Genomic DNA, 17,148 nt, shown 5'->3' on the forward strand with positions numbered 1-17,148 from the left:
CTCCCTGGGCCTACCCTCCGATGATTCGGAGCTGGGAGCCGCCTGCACGCTGGGGCTGGCCAGCTGGCTAACTGCCGTCCTCTTGCTCTCCCCGCTTCTGAAAAGGACAGCCCGCATTGTTCAGAAATTCCCCAAATGCATGCCAAACCATACTGCTCCAACCTAGACAATGGAATGTGAGATTTGGGGCCCTGAATAATTTAGACACAGCCCCTGCCTATGAGTAATACGTTAACGGTGGAAGCAGATACATTCCCAAAGAATAGAGTAGAAGACCAAATGAACTAGGTGGGTGCTAGTGGAGAGAAAAAGATTTGGGAATGAGGAGGAAGGATTGGTTCTGACACTAGAATTGAAGGTCAAACATCAGAATAACATTTCTTGGTATATTGAAGGTCCTCTAGACCAGCGCTGTCCAATAGGGTAGTGATCAGCCATTTGTGGCTACTAAACTAAAATTAATTAAAATTAAAACTTCAGATCCTTAATTGTATTGGCTACATTTCATATGCTCAGTAGGCTACTGGTGACTGTTTTGGACCGCCTAGGTATAGTACATTTCCATCACGACAGAAACGTCTATCAGACTGTATTGCTTTAGAGCAGTGGTTCTCAACTGGGGGTGATTTTGGCTCCCAGGGGACATTTGGCATTATCTAGAGACATTTTTGGTTGTCACATCTAGGGATGTGTGCTACCAGCATCCAGTGGGTAGAGATCAAGGATACTGTTAAACATCCTGCAGTGCCCAGGCCAACTCCCACCTGCACCCCAAACAAAGAATCATTTGGCTTAGGATGTCGGTAGTGCCACGACTAGGAAGCCCTGCTCAAGCCTATAAGCTTCTCTTGGGACGCCTGGGTGGCTCAGTCAGTTAAGCGTCTGACTTTGGCTGAGGTCATGATCTCATGGTTTGTGAGTTTGAGCCCCACACCAGGCTCTGTGCTTACAGTGCAGAGCCTGCTTGGGGTTCTCTCTCCCTCTGTCTCTGCCCCTGCCCTTCTCACACTTTCTCTCTCTCACACAATAAATAAATGAAATGAAAAATGAAAGACTATAAGCTTCTCTAGAATACGCACTTAGCATTATTCATCATATCTCCAGCTCCTAGCAAAAAGTCTAAAACATTGTGGATGCTTATTATTTGTTAAATAAAAAAATTAAGGTGTCTGCTTGTGTATACTGCAACTTGAATCTTTTCTTTTTTCCATGGGAGCTATGCTCTGGGTTTGTTTTGTGTGTGTGTGTTTTTGTTTTTTGTGTTTTGTCTTGCCCCTAGCCTGAGAGATCTCTGCTTTGTTGTTGAGAATATCTTGAACATCTAGAGAATCTCTGAGTGATTGAAGTAGTTCCTTGGGGCTTTTGAAGGATTCCTTTTGGTTCAAAGGAAAACCTAAAAGATTTGACCAAATTGGGTAATTGTTCAGATTTCCCCAAACTGATCAGAATGCCTGAAGTAGGTATTGCTCTAGCAGGCTTGGAGTTGCTGCTGGATTGCCACTAGATCTGTTGAGTGACTCTCCTGTTTCATTGGAATCATACATGGTGTCTAGCATCACTATGTATGGACCATAAGGGAATCCCCCAAACTTGTAAAGTTTATGTGTACTCAGTACAGAAAGTTTAGGAAATGTGGGTAGTCAAGGCAGAAAACAAAAATCACTTGTAACCCCAGTATCCGAAGATAACCACTAATATCCTTTGGGATATTCTTTTTCTTCTTTATAAAATGATAGCCCACAGTACATATTTACTTGTAGCTCCCCCACTCCATGTATTAATATAAGTATTCTTCTGCAGTGTTATTTTTTTCTTTTTTACATAATTGCATAGTTTAGTACTTTTTAAAAGTGCCAAGGGATGGGACGCCTGGGTGGCTCAGTTGGTTGAGAGTCAACTTTTGATTTCAGCTCAGGTCATGATCCCAGGGTCATAGGATCCAGCCCCATGTCAGGCTCCGTGCTGAGCATCAAGGCTGCTTAAGATTCTGTCCCTCTGCCCCTCTCCCCTGCTCACATGCACGCGTGCTCTCTCTCAAACAAAATTTAAAAATTAAAAAAAAAATAGGGACACCTGGGTGGTTCAGTTGGTTAAGCGTCCAACTTCCATTCAGGTCATGATCTTGCAGTCTGTGAGTTCAAGCCCTGCATTGGGCTGTTTGCTGACAGCTCAGAGGCTGGAGCCTGCTTCAGAGTCTGTGTCCGCCTCTCTCTATGCCTCTCCCCCTCTTGCGCTCTCTCTCGCTCAAAAATAAAATAAACATTACAAAAAAGATTTTTAATAAATAAAAATGCCAAGGGCTTATCGCATTCTCAAATTCTTGGAACTCACTAGCATATGTTTTCTATTTTTGACCATGCGTCTACAGTACATCTTTCAGCAATGAGAAACATTGAGGGTAACAGACCTCTTATTCCTTGGATTTTTCCATGACTCAATTTGAGAAATACTGCTTTTACAGTCAGTATTAGTGATCCTCTTATGAGAAATCCTATCTGCATCAACTGCTCTGTGCAGCTTAGACCTGATAACCTTCAGGAAGCAACTGGATGATTATAGCAAGGCAATCTATCCCTACTGCCTAAATCATGTTGGAAAGGGAGGTCAAAGCTATAACAAGCTAGGGAGTTGGAGGTGGGGCTGGCCTTAATTTGGAGAGAACAGTGGGACTGGAAAAGAATGGAGAACCAGGAGTAGGGGGTTGGGGATGGAGGGTGATAGTATAGAAAGGTCCACATATACCTATATATGAAAATATTTAGAGTTCAAATACTGAAGTCTTTTTTTTTTTTAAGTTTATCTTGAGAGAGCATGTGTGAGCACACACACAAGTGGGGGAAGGGTAAAGAGGGGGTGAGAGAGAGAATCTCAAGCAGGCTCTGCACTTGGTCAGAGCAGCACCCAATGCAGGGCTTGAAACCATGAACCTTGAGATCATGATCTGAGCTGAAATCAGGAGTCTGATGCTTAACTGACCAAGCCACCCAGGCGCCCCCAGGTGAAGTCTTACTTATTATCTGAATATTTATATATCCAGTGCCTACTATATATAAGGTATATTGTTTTGTTATTCCTTGTACAACAAATCTTTACTTTGAAAAACTCTCCTTTAATCTTTGAAGGCATAGATTAATCACCTTAATCTTGAAGCCATACTTTATTATTATTATTTTTTAATTTCCTCTTTACCTCTGTATAACGATTATGGTTTGTTTCTCAACCATCCTTGAAGCCTGGTGCATGTGGCACCAGCTGATAAAAGTATTTAACATACTTGTTCAAGTGACTTGATCTTTTGTCAAAGGCCTAGCCAGAAAATCCCCCCAAAAAACAACCTACAACAAAACCAAAACTAGGTTTGGGGTGGGTGGAAGATTACAGAACAAGGGACTTAAAGTTAGAGTTACACTATGCATGTATCATCATAAAGAAGGGGAACTAAGGTAATGGATTTGCAGTACAAGAATCAAGGTCTAAAACTGGGTGAGTAGGAATAGAAAAGACCGTTCAAATATGAGAAAAAGGAGTAAGGGGCACCTGGGTGGTTCAGTAAGTTAAGCAACTGATTCTTGGTTTTGGCTCAGGTCAAGATCTCACAGTTCATGAGTTCTCCCTCCCTCTCTCTGCTCCTCCCCCACTCACACTGTCTCTGTCTCTCTCAAAATAAATAAATAAATAAACTTAAAAAAATTTTTTTAAGTAAATGAAAAGATACGGAAGATTTATGAAATGAATTTGACTTACCATGCCTTTCTTCCTTGTTTTTTCAGTCTCTCAGAGTTATGCTCCAAAGCTCCCCTCTTCCATGAAGAGTCACCCAATTAACTCCCTTATCAAGCAAATGTGTATTTCCTATTAACTCATTTATCCAACAATATTTGCTTATATGTGCCAGGCAATGCCAAGCAAAACAAAAAGTAATAAAGAGAAAGGTATAGTTCTAATATGGTAGAGTAATTGTTATATGCTCTCAATGTCCTCTTCCCACGCAGGAAGATAATAAAATCTGATGAATCTGCAGTGGACAGAGCCAAGGCCAGTGCCTCCCTCTGGGAGGCCAGGCTGGAAGTCACAGAACTCTCGAGGATTGAGTATCGTGATACTTCGCGGAGACTGGCAAAAAGTAATGAGGAGTTAAAGAAACAGCAGTATAAAATGGAGAAAGACACAATGTCTGTATTAAGTTACCTGAAGAAGCAGGATCAGGAGAAAGATAATATGGTATGTAGGTAGAAATCCTCCTGAGCCTCAATAACTACCTCTGTTATACTTGAAGCAGGATGCTATTTCTTTTTTTTTTTTTTACTTTATTTATTTAAATCACATTTTTTTTAATTAAAAAAATTTTTTTAACATTTATTCATTTTTGAAAGGCAGAGACAAAGTGTGAATGGGGGAGGGGCAGAGAGAGAGGGAGACACAGAAACAGAAGCAGCCTCCAGGCTCTGAGCTATCAGCACAGAGCCCGACACGGGGCTCGAACTCATGGACTGTGAGATCATGACCTGAGCCGAAGTCGGCCACTTAACTGACTGAGCCACCCAGGCGCCCCTAAATCACATTTTTTAAATATATAATTTATTGTCAAATTGGTTTCCATACAACACCCGGTGCTCATCCCAACAGGTGCCCTCCTCAATGCCCATCACCCACTTTCCCCTCTCCCCCACCCCCCATCAACCCTCAGTTTGTTCTCAGTATTTAAGAGTCTCTTATGGTTTGCCTCCTTTCCTCTCTGTAACATTTTTTTTCTCCCTTCCCCTCCCCCAGGGTCTTCTGTTAAGTTTCTCAGAATCCACATATGAGTGAAAACATGTGGTATCTGTCTTTCTCTGCCTGACTTATTTCAGGATGCTATTTCAAAATGACTTTACTATTAGAATTGGCTGTTATTTTCAACCCTTGTCCTGTTGTTTTCTTGTCTGAAACAAAGATTGATGGTCATAAGGGAACATTAAGATCCATTTTATTTTAAGAAGAAGAACATATGACCTATGTGTTTTTGATATTGATAAATACTTTTAATGGTTTGTAGAGGAATTCACCTTTAATCCATGATCACATGATTATGAACCCAGCAAGTTGAATCTCCTTTTTTTAGCCAGTTGAATCTTGAATTTATCTTTCTGCACTCTAAGTGTTGAGGGTAAAGCTACTATTTTAGATCTGGAAGCAAAAGGGAAGGGAACCAATATTTTGGAGCCCCTATTTAATGCCAGGCACTATGCTAGGAAGTTTACCTCTTTTATCTCATTAAGGACTTTTAACAACTGCATGTAGCTACAATATTGTCATTCCCGTTTTACAAATTGACTCTCAGAAAGGTAACTTGCCCAAAGTCACACAGCTAGTAGGTGTTAAAGTGGAATTTAGGTGTAATTCCAAATTCTTCTCTTTCCCATTTGCCTCTATGAGCCCCATGGAGACCTAAGGGAATCTCTACCATGCTGAGGATGGTGTGCTCATTCCCATGTATGGTTTTGTACTTTAACTATTGATCATGCATTCTCAACATATTTTTTTTTTTTTACTCAACATCATGTTTTTGTGGTATATTCATTAAAATCACCTGATTCAGTTTATTTTGTAAAAATTTATATTGGGGCACCTGGGTGGCTCAGTCAGTTAAGCGCCTGACTTCAGCTGGGGTCGTGATCTCATGGTTTGTGAGTTCAAGCTTCTTGTCAGGCTCTGTACTGACAGCTCAAAGCCTGGAGCCTGCTTCGTATTCTCTGTCTCCTCTCTCTGCCCCTCCCCTACTCAGGCTCTGTCTTTCTCTCTCTCAAAAATAAACATTAAAAAAGTAAAAAATAAAAGAATGAAAATTTATAATGAGCATGCTTTATTTTTTCTTTAATTCTTATCTGCTTTGTAATATTCCAGCAAATAAATAAACCAAAACTTATTTATCCATACCCACTGTGAGTCAGACTCCCATTTTTTCACTATTACAAATAGACTTTCAGTGAATATTCTTGTGGATGTCTGCTTGTGTCCATGATGGAGAGTTTCAGTAGAGTAGACACTTAGAAGTTAAATTACTACATTATGAGGTTATGCATTGTTTCAGCTTCACAGGAGTTTAAATTGAGCTCCAAAGGGGTTATACCAATTTATGCCGTCACAAGTGATGTATTAGAGTGAGGTCCTGTTTGACCACATTTTTGTCAAAACTTGATATGTTACTTAGTTTTTGTTCAATTTTACAGGTGTAAATTGATATCTTGTTTTAATTTATATTTTCCTGATTATTAGTCACTTGAGCATCTTTTATATGATCCTTCACTCATTCTTAATTGTTTATGCATTTGCTTCAGTACACATTGGAATTAATGCTGGTGTGATGCAAAACTTGGCTCCAGCATAAGGATGACATACGAATTCATGCCTCATTCCATAGCTTTTTCAAATACCACCTCTGCAGTGACACCTTTCCTCACTACTCTCCTTAAAGTTAAAAACAACCTCCCTTGTTTTTTCTCTGTAATATTTACTATATTCTGTCATATTATATGTATGATAATTATATATTTGTTTATTGTCTCTTTTTCTGATTAGAATGAAACCTCACAGAAGTAAAGAATTTGGGGGCTTTTTTTTTTTTTCCTCAATGCTACACCTCCAGCATGTAGTGTAGGCCTAGCAAATAGTAGGCATTCATTAAAATATTTTTGCATGCATGAATGAATGTCTTGTGAGTATACTGATACTTTGAAAAAGTTAATAACAATCAAAACTAAGTTCAAGATGATAGTGAAAGCACATTACAGAAAGACTACTGAACATTTGTCTTGATTTTATATATTAAAGTAATTTTTTATGCATTACTGTTATTTTTTTTACCTTCTTTCATAGGCAACTTCCATTTTTAAAATTACTTTCATTAGTAGGTATTAAAATTGTCTTCTATAAAGTATTATTCTAAAATAAGTTTTTAGGTCAAATAATTTTCCAAATTCATTACATAGAAGCTTTGTGGCCTGCATTAGCTAATTGATATTGATTTATGAGTATCATTTATATTTCCTGATTTTCATCTGCCTTTGTGTATCAGAGGTTAGCATCTGGCTATAGCAAATAACATAATTTTCTCACAATTATGGTTGACTACTAAAACCAAAGAGGACTACCTTGGGAAGAAGAAGTATAGTAGATTCAATATATCCTAGTTAAGTAGCTCTCCTATAGTTTTGTTACTCATTCTGCCATATCCTAGAAATGTGTTATTAAGCTTTATATAAACTGTCTATAATCTTATTTCATGTTAATTATAGAAATAATAGAAATGAGGGGTGTCTGGGTGGCTCAGTCAGTTGAACGACCAACTCTTTTTTTTTTTTTTTTAATGTTTTTATTTTTGAAGGAGAGACAGACAAAGCATGAACGGGGGAGGAGCAGAGAGAGAGGGAGACACAGAATCCCAAGCAGGCTCCAGGCTCTGAGCTGTCAGCACAGAGCCCGATGGGGGGCTCGAACTCACGAACTGTGAGATCATGACCTGAGCTGAAGTCGGATGCTTAACCGACTGAGCCACCCAGGTGCCCCTGAACGACCAACTCTTAATGTGGGCTCAGGTCGTGATATTGAGATTGTGGGATCAAGCCCCACATCAGGCTCTGTGCTGAGTGTGGAGCCTGCTTGGGATTCTCTCTCTCTCCCTCTCTCTCTGTTTATCCCCTGCTCACTCTCTGTCTCTCAAATAAACAACAACAACAAAAAAGAAATGAAATGTTTTTTGGAAACATATCTTGAACAAAATTAGGAGATTTTCCTTAAGAGTGTGTTTTTGTATTTAAAGGTTTGTTCAATCACAAAATAAATCTCATTATATTTCACACCTGTCCTATATAATTTAGGACTGTCTCAATTTATCTTTCAGAATTTTTAGGTTTCCCTTAAGCTAGTCTAATTACAATATATCACTTACGTATCCTCTGATTCTATAACCATGTCAAGGGGTTTTTAGTTTATTTTTTTTTTCAACGTTTATTTATTTTTATTTTTTTTTGGGGACAGAGAGAGACAGAGCATGAACGGGGGAGGGGCAGAGAGAGAGAAAGACACAGAATCGGAAACAGGCTCCAGGCTCTGAGCCATCAGCCCAGAGCCTGATGCGGGGCTCGAACTCACGGACCGCGAGATCCTGACCTGGCTAAAGTCGGACGCTTAACCGACTGCGCCACCCAGGCGCCCCATGGGGTTTTTAGTTTAAAAAGCTACTCAGGGGGCACCAGGGTGGCTCAGTTGGTTGAGCGTCCATCTCTTGTTTTTGGTTCAGGTCATGATCTCACAGTTCATGATTTTGAGCCCCGCGTTGGGCTTTGCACTGACAGTGCAGAGTCTGTTTGGGATTCTCTTAATCTCTCTCCCTCTCTCTCTGTCTCAAAATAAATAAATAAACTTAAAAAATAAATAAATAAGCTACTCAGGTTTCCTACTAAAACATACTAGAATCTTTGGACAAATGATTGATTCCAAGGCAAGCAGGGAAAGTAAAAGATGAGCCTGGAATATTTGTGCAAGAAAGTAAGTAAAATAAAGGGTGGGTACCTGGCTGGCTCAGTCAGTGGAGCATGTGACTTTTGATCTTGGGATTGTGAGTTCAAGCCCAAAATTGGGTGTAGAGATTACTTAAAAATAAAATTGTAAAAAAAAAAAAAAAAAAAAATTAAAGGGCACGGGTACTAGTTTGAAGGGGCTCCCGCTGCCAAATCTGAGACAATCAAAATAAACAATGACAGTAAAACATAATCCATTGAATAAAATATGTCCATACAGTAGAATATAGAAAATTACTAAATTTCCAAAGAACGGTGGAATTGAAAAAGGCACTATTTGGTGCCATGGGATTAATTGATCCCATCAAAAATCATCGGTGGATGCTAAAACTAGTGGTGAAAGTTTGATGAGCAGAAGGATATTTGCATAGTCTCAAAATATCTGCCCTTAATTTGTAAATTAACTTAATTAGAAAAGGAAAATTGTAACTTTTTAATAGTCTCAAAATATCTTTCCTTAATTTGAAAATTACTTAATCACAAAAGGAAAAGTTGTAACTTTGTAAAAATTTTAAAGGAAAAACCTAGCAGACACAATCTTAACCAATTGATGAAAACATCAGTTACCTTATGATATAATGCACTGAAAAGAATACATCATCACTTAAGACAGTGTATGCCTGCCAAAAATGCATAACCTGAATCTGCTCATGGGGAAACATCAGATAGCCCCAACTCTAGCTGGTATTCTTGAACACTGTTGATGCCATAAAAGACAAAGACTGAGAAACTGTTCCAGATTAAAGGAGACTAGTACACATGGCAACTAAATGTAATGCATAATCAAGGATTATATCCTGGACCAAAAAAAAAAAAAAAAAAAAAAAAAAAAAGTTGCAATAAAGGACACTACTGGGACAATTGGCAAAATTTGAATATGGACTATAGATGAAATAATAGCATATCAATGTTAAATTTTCTGATTTTGATTACTGTGCTTCTAAAAGAATTTTGGGGCAAATGTGTGGCTCAGTTGGTTAAGTGTCTGACTCTTGATTTCAGCTCAGGTCACGATCTGATCAGTCCTGTGTGGAGCCTGCTTAAGGTTCTCTCTCTTCCTCTCCCTATGCCCCCCCCCCATAAATAAATAAATAAATAAATAAATAAATAAATAAATAAATAAATAGAAGAATGGAAATACATTCTAAAGTATTTAGGGGTAAAGAGGCATGGTATCTTAAACCTCCTCTCTCATCGTCCAGAAAAAAAAATGTATATCATCTCTACATATTTTAGATAGATCAATCTATACATACATAGAGTGGGAAAGCAAATGGGAAAAATTGGGTAAAAACTATATGCGAACTCTTTGTACTCTTGAAACTTTTTTCCAAAAGTTACCCAGATAAGAGAAATACAAATAAAAACTACAGTGAGATATTACCTCACACCTATTAAGATGGCTATGATCAGAAAAATAGGAAATAACAAGCCTTGGGAAAGATACAGAGAAATTGGAGCCCTTGTGCATTGTTGGTGGGAATGAATGTAAAATGGTGCAGCCATTATGGAAAACAGTATGTAGTTTCCTCAAATAACTAAAACTAGAATTACCACATGATCCAGAAATCCACTTTTGGGTGTATTTCCAAAAGAATTTAAAGCAAGAGCTTGAAAAGATATTTGTGCACCCCCTTCATTGAACTATTATTCACAGTCAAGAGGTGGAAGCAACCCAAATGTCCATTGACAGATGAACGGATAAAGAAAATGGATATATACATACAATACAATAATATGCAGACTTAAAAAAAAAGAAAACCCTCATTAAAAAAAAACTTTTTTTTAAAAAGAAGAAAGTCCATGGGGCGCCTGGGTGGCGCAGTCGGTTGAGCGTCCGACTTCAGCCAGGTCACGATCTCGCCGTCCGTGAGTTCGAGCCCCGCGTCGGGCTCTGGGCTGATGGCTCAGAGCCTGGAGCCTGTTTCCGATTCTGTGTCTCCCTCTCTCTCTGCCCCTCCCCCGTTCATGCTCTGTCTCTCTGTGTCCCAAAAATAAATAAACGTTGAAAAGAAAAAAAAAAAATTTTAAAAAGAAGAAAGTCCCGTCACATGATACAACATGGATGAACTTCAAGGGCATTATGCTAAGTGAAATAAGCCAGTCACAAGAGAACAAACTGTATGATTCTACTCATACAAATTATCTGAAGCAGTCAAAAGTCAAAAGCGTTGGGGAGGGGGGTAGGTAGGAGAAGAAAGTAGTGTTTTATGATATAGAGTTCCAGTTTTGCAAGATGAAAAAGTTCTAGAGATCTGTTGCACAACAATGTGAATATATTCAACGTTGCCGAACTATATACTTAAAAATGGTTCAGATGGTAAATATAATGTGGTTTTTACCACAATAAAAAAAAAAAATAGTTACCCAGGCAATTCTGATGATAGCCAGGTTTTAGAAACTGGCAATAGCAGGTTAAGGGCATGGAATTATGCCCCCTTTTCTCTTCTTTCTACCATACTCTATCTCTCCAACCCTATTGGTTTTAATATCATGTGAAAACTAGGCTACTTAATAAAGATAAGACACAGAGCAATGTTTTTTACCTTCCTGACGGTATTTCCAACTTCTACAGATTGAAAAACTAAAACAGCAATTGAATGAAACAAAGGAAAAAGCCAAAGAGGAGAATGAGAAATTGGTGAGTGTCTAGGTACTACTACTTTTACTTACTGGGTGGTCAGGTTTCTGGCAAGCTCAGATATTTAAGACACAATATGAGTAAGTGAATAGGTCCTAAGGGCAGCCTCAGTGACCTTAAAGCTCACACACTTGATTGTGCAGAAGCTCAAAAATTGCAAAACTGTTTTTGTAGAAAATGATCTGGTAGTTGTGGTGCTCCTGAGTTTGTCCTTTCAATGGCTTTTCAGTGGATGGAGGTAGGAAATATAAATTCAGATGCAGTCTCCTTTCTCTCTCACCAGAAATTCTGGTTCTTAATATCAGGTATGATTGAGTTATTGCTTCAAACCTCAATACATCAACAGTCACAGAATAACTAACACCAACATAGATTAGTGGAAACAGTTTAATATTTTAGGGCGCACTTTTCCCCTCTGGATATATACCAATAGGGATCTATGATCAAATTACATTACCATTTGAAATAATTTCTTTCTGTGTGATTATGCCACCAACTCAAGAACACATTTTGTTTTTGATTTTGGGGAGTTGCTTTTTAAAATTATGGAATTAAATAAAATTATGTAATTTTAAAGTTATGTAATTACATAATTATGTAAAATATTTATGTGGCTCCAAAGTCAAATCAAGCATGTTATATTCTGAGAAATCGAACTATCCATGTCTTCACAATATACCAGAGTATATTGTCAAAACTGATTTTTGTCAACATGATAGGTGAAAAAGGGTATTCCAGTGTATTTCAACTTGCATTTCTCTTATTTTGAGCTAGGTTGAGCATTTTTTCATGTTTGAGGGTCATTTGCATTTCTTTTTGACAACTCATTCATTTTTTAAATTATTGGCCCTTTTTTCCTCCTCTTCCTCTTTTTTTCTCTTCTCTCCTTCTCTTTCCTTTCTACTCCTCCACTTCCTTTTCCTCCTCCCTCTTCCTTCCTCTTTTTTTCCCCACCTTCTCCTTCTCTCTTGATTTATTAGAGATACTGGCCCTTCCTTTATCTCTTAACTTACTAATTTTAATTTACGGTTAGGGCTGTTACTTCTTTCTTACAAATTAAAGATTTGTTTAGTCTTCTCAAACCTCTTTTGGGGCGCCTGGGTGGCGCAGTCGGTTAAGCGTCCGACTTCAGCCAGGTCACGATCTCGCGGTCCGTGAGTTCGAGCCCCGCGTCAGGCTCTGGGCTGATGGCTCAGAGCCTGGAGCCTGTTTCCGATTCTGTGTCTCCCTCTCTCTCTGCCCCTCCCCCGTTCATGCTCTGTCTCTCTCTGTCCCAAAATAAATAAACGTTGAAAAAAAAAATTAAAAAAAAAAAACAAACCTCTTTTTAATAATTAACCTGCATTTTCTAGATAAGATCAGCTCATTCTAGAAGTTCTTTCTTATTCAAGGCACTTGGTATCTTCTAACAAAAAGTAAAACTTTATGCAAAAACAAAAAGGGAACATTTCTTCAAAGAAGATAGACAAATTACCTAAGGTTTCAAGGGAACACAACTTTGTGGGACTTCTGTTCTTTTTCCTAATTCATTTAACTGTTTGGGTTTTTTGTTTTGTGTTTTGTTTTGTTTTTGTTTTTGTTTTTTTTTTTTTGTTTTTTTGCATATAGGAACAAAAGTATATTCTGCAAATAAATGAGCTGGAGGGAGAGTTCCAGCAAAAAGCCAAAGAAATTGGCATGATTCAGACAGAGCTGAAAACAATAAAACAATTCCAGAAGAGAAAAATCCAAGTGGAGAAAGAATTAGATGACGTAAGTTTCTTTCTTTCTTTAAACATAGGAGATTAGAGGGGCACCTGGGTGGCTTAGTCGCTCAAGCATCTGACTTTTGGTTTTGGCTCAGGTCATGATCTCACGACTTTGTGGGTTTGAGCCCCACATGGGGCTCTGTGCTAGCAGTGAGGGACCTGCTTGGGATTCTTTCTCTTTCTATCTCTGTGTCTCTCTCTCTGTCTCTTCTCTGTCCCTTTCTCACTCGTGCTTTCTCTCTCTTAAAATAAATAAATAAATAAATAAATAAATAAATAAATAAATAAATAAATAAATACTTTAAAAAAAGGAGATTAGGATTAACTACAAGCATAATTCAGAGATATTGCAGGTTTGGTTCCAGAGTGCCACAATAAAGTGAATGTCACAATACTACACTTTTTTTTTTTTTTTTGGTCTTTTTAAGTAGGCTCCTTGCCCAACATGAGGCTTGAACTCACAACTCTGAGATTGAGAGTCCTATGCTCTACTGACTGAGCCAGCCAGGTGCCCCTCACAATACTATACTTATGTGTGCAAAAGCCTTCATAGACATTTACTCCTGTGAGATGGTAAAGGACTCCCTTTGGCATTTTAGAGATTATTTGACAAAAAGTAGCACTGGGTGCAAAAAAGTGCTACATGAGTGTAGCACTGGGTGCAAAAAAGTCTTGGTTAGACTTTTCTAAGCATTGATTTCTTTGTAACTTCACCAAATTTCAGCCAACACACCTGCTTTTATCAGTAATTAAAACTTTGGAGTCACTTCAATAAGAAACACACTACAGTTCTTGGAAAACAGTAGGGGAAAACAAAGTAGAAAGTCTCGAAGGAAACTAGGTTGAGACTGATGAGTGATAATTTTAGAACATTTTAGAAAGTTCTCTGGGTAGGGGTAGGTGGGGTGAAGAAAACCGTACTTTCAGAAAGTTTCTCTGACTTTGCTATGCTTTTTCTCTTTCCATTCCCTCAGCTCGGAATATAGTTTTATTGCATTAATAATAATGTAGTAAATGGCACAGATGAATGCTGGGCATAGTAGCAGAAATCAGCTTTGTGACTTTGGGCAAGTTACTTAACCTCTCTATCCCTTGATTTCCTGATCTGTAAAATGAGGATAGTAAGAGTTCATCATAGGCTCATAGGGTTGTTGTAAGGATTAAATGAGTTCATATAGTTACAGTGTTTAAAATAGCATTATGTCATATAAGGGACAATTATATTTACACTAGTATGTAGCGCTCTGCAAACAGAAGTCCTGATTTGTAGCATTTGCTGGTTTCCTTGGTATAAATACTCTTATTATGGCCAATTTCAAGCTACCAACACCCTAACACATGCTAGCGACATTCCTGGTGTGAGTCTGCTCCGATGTGCAATTAAATACTGCTGCTGTTATTAGTAATAGCAGTAGCATTACCGCCTAAGATAACCATATTTCATATAGTGGAGGGGTTGAAAGTTGGTGCTCTAAAGTCAGACTGCTAGAGTATAAATACTGTTTTCACTACTTGAATATTATCTTGTTAAGCTTCCTCATCTAAGCCATGGAGCTGGGAATAATGGTACCAACTTTAAAGGGTCATTGTGAAGACTAAATGAAATCATCTGTTTTAAATGCTTAGCACTGGGTGGTAAATATTACCTGCTGTTGCTGTTTCTGCTGCTAGTATTACTACTGTTAAAATTATGATTACAGAAATTAGTATTATTTAAGGCCCTTCCACCATCCCTTTTGGCGCCTCTCATTCTTGGTCATGGTATTCTCCAAGCATGCAATGTCTCTCAAGCAGTCCTTGGGCTCCCCAGAACCCTACTGAGCAAGAACAAGGTCTGATGGGAAACCAAAGTTCCTGCATCCTATTTCTGTTTACCTCCCAGCTAACTGCCAAATTGCAAGGGTGTATGAGAAATGAATAAGTCAGACAAGATACTGTAGCGGTTGAAATCAGGGACTTCATGTCCTGGCTCTGCAGCTGATAGCTATGTGGCCCTTGGATAGTCTGTTAACTTCTCTGAGTCTCAGATTCTTCATTTGTAAAATGTGGCTATAATATCACGTGTCTCCTCTTAGAGAATCACGTGTCTCCTCTTAGAGATGTTGTGTGGATTAAATAAAGTAATGTGTGTACAATATTTAGCATATTTATTCCTACTAGTCTCCAGTAAGAGGAGTAACATCATAATTGTTGATATTTACTTGTTATGATTATATAGCTTTAAAAATTGTAATAGAGTACTCTTAAAAGCTCTAATTAAAGGAATGAGTTGCCACATTTTAAGCAAAGTGGGAAAGTCTAAGACACTTTCTTAAATTGGAGGAATGTATAGGAAAGTGTTTTAACTCTTTCTGTCATAATTGCAAAGTTATCTCCCAACCTCCCTGCCTGGCTGACTTTGTGAACTTGATTGCCTGTTGCTTTACAACTGTCGTTCTGTTACTTTAAAATTGTTCTTAATTTCAGTAGCTCATCTTTATACAAGCTCCTGTGCAGTATTTTCTGAGGAACTCTCTCCTTCTATGTGTTTCCAGACCTTTAAAGTCCTTAAGGGGAACCAGGGTGGCTCAGTCCGTTAAGCATCTGATTTGATCTTAGATCCCTGCGTTGGGCTCCATGCTGACAGCAAGGAGCCTGCTTGGGTTTCTCTCTTTCCCTTTCTCTTTGCCCCTCTCCCACCTGGTCTCTTTCTCTCTTTCTCAGAACAAAACAAAACACAACAAAAACAACAACAATAACAAACCACATTAAAGTCCTTAAAATAGCAGCTGTATAACTGTCTTCTCTAGTTATTTTATGTTTGTATTGTTCATTAGTTTTGTAAACTGAGGAGAATAAAAAGGAGCCAGATCATCTACTTGTGAATGTCTTTGTCACTCCTCACTAGTCGCTAGACTGGTACTTACTAATAAAACTTGCTGGGGCGCCTGGGTGGCGCAGTCGGTTAAGCGTCCGACTTCAGCCAGGTCATGATCTCGCGGTCTGTGAGTTCGAGCCCCGCGTCAGGCTCTGGGCTGATGGCTCAGAGCCTGGAGCCTGTTTCCGATTCTGTGTCTCCCTCTCTCTCTGCCCCTCCCCCGTTCATGCTCTGTCTCTCTCTGTCCCAAAAATAAATAAACGTTGAAAAAAAAAATTAAAAAAAAAAAAAAAAAACTTGCTAAGTGAGTGATATAGGGCAACCACCTAAAATGAAATCCTTTCATGGAATTCATAGAATCTTAGAGCTGAAAGAAACTTTAGGGCCAATTTAAGCCATTCTATAGATGAGCAAAACTGAGACACAAAGATGTTAAGTGACTTTCGTGGTAACTTGTAGAGCTGGTAGCAGAACCCTGTTGATCTGAATCCCTGCCCAGTACTTCTAGTCGTGCCCTCTCTATTTCTTCACCTGCATTATTACCTATTATTGAAGAAAAATTACCCTCAAATCTAGCAGCTTAAAACTACACTAAACATTTGTTTAAAACATAATTCCCATGGGTCAAGAATTTGGGAGCAGTTTGGGGCACCTGGCTGGCTCCATAGAGCATGTGACTCTTGATTTCAGGGTCATGAGTTCAAGCCTCACGTTGGGTGTGGAGCCTACTTAAAAAAAAAAAAAAAAAAAAAAAAAAAGAATTTGGGAGCAGGTTAACTGGGAAATTCCGGCTCAGGGTCTTCCATGAAGTTACAGTCTAGATATCAGCCAGGGCTGCAGTCATCTGGAGGCTTGATTAGAGCTTCAGGATCTGTTTCCCAGTGCCAACTAACATACTGTCAAGTTGGGACTAGTAATTACTGGCAGGCCTCAGCATCTTCCCACATGGGCCTTTCAATGACTTTACCCAAAGTGAATAATCCCAAAGAAAGCCAGACAGAAGCTATCCCTTTGTTGACTTAGCCTTGGAAATTGTACAGCATTGCTTCTGTCATATTCTATTAGTTAGGAGTGAATCCCTAACTCTGGCCCACATTCTAAGGATGGAGAATTAGGTTCCATCATTTGAAGGGAGGACCATCAAAGAAGTTGTGGATGTATTTTAAAACCACCACATCACCACAGTCCAAAGAATGCACCAAAACGGAAATGTTCTGATTAACTCCCTGAAGAATCTTCTTTAGTATTTCTCTTTTGTAAACCCAGTATTGTCCAGATGCCTTGATGTGAAAGTCAAGACCCAACACCTATTTTGAAACATTATTTTCTCCTTTTACTGCCTGA

At 38.6% G+C, this 17,148-nt stretch overlaps 1 protein-coding gene across 6 annotated transcripts in view; it reads left to right on the top strand.

The window, feature by feature from the left end:
* The window catches only part of BBOF1 (basal body orientation factor 1), a 57,462-nt gene that overhangs the window by 141 nt on the left and 40,173 nt on the right, over positions 1 to 17,148 (top strand). For 4 of the 6 annotated variants that reach the window (XR_006704140.1, XM_045448162.1, XM_045448163.1 and 1 more), the window contains exons 2-4: positions 3,993 to 4,221; positions 11,134 to 11,199; positions 12,808 to 12,951. Coding sequence is in view for 5 of the 6 variants with exons in the window: in XM_045448162.1 (XP_045304118.1) it covers positions 3,993 to 4,221; positions 11,134 to 11,199; positions 12,808 to 12,951 (439 nt within the window). In the remaining variant the exon portion in view is untranslated. The remainder of the gene's footprint in view (positions 1 to 3,992; positions 4,222 to 11,133; positions 11,200 to 12,807; positions 12,952 to 17,148) is intronic. The other 2 variants (XM_045448165.1, XM_045448166.1) reach the window with 2 other exon arrangements.

This window comes from Leopardus geoffroyi, chromosome B3 (genome assembly GCF_018350155.1).
Source record: "Leopardus geoffroyi isolate Oge1 chromosome B3, O.geoffroyi_Oge1_pat1.0, whole genome shotgun sequence".
NCBI lineage: Eukaryota > Metazoa > Chordata > Mammalia > Carnivora > Felidae > Leopardus > Leopardus geoffroyi.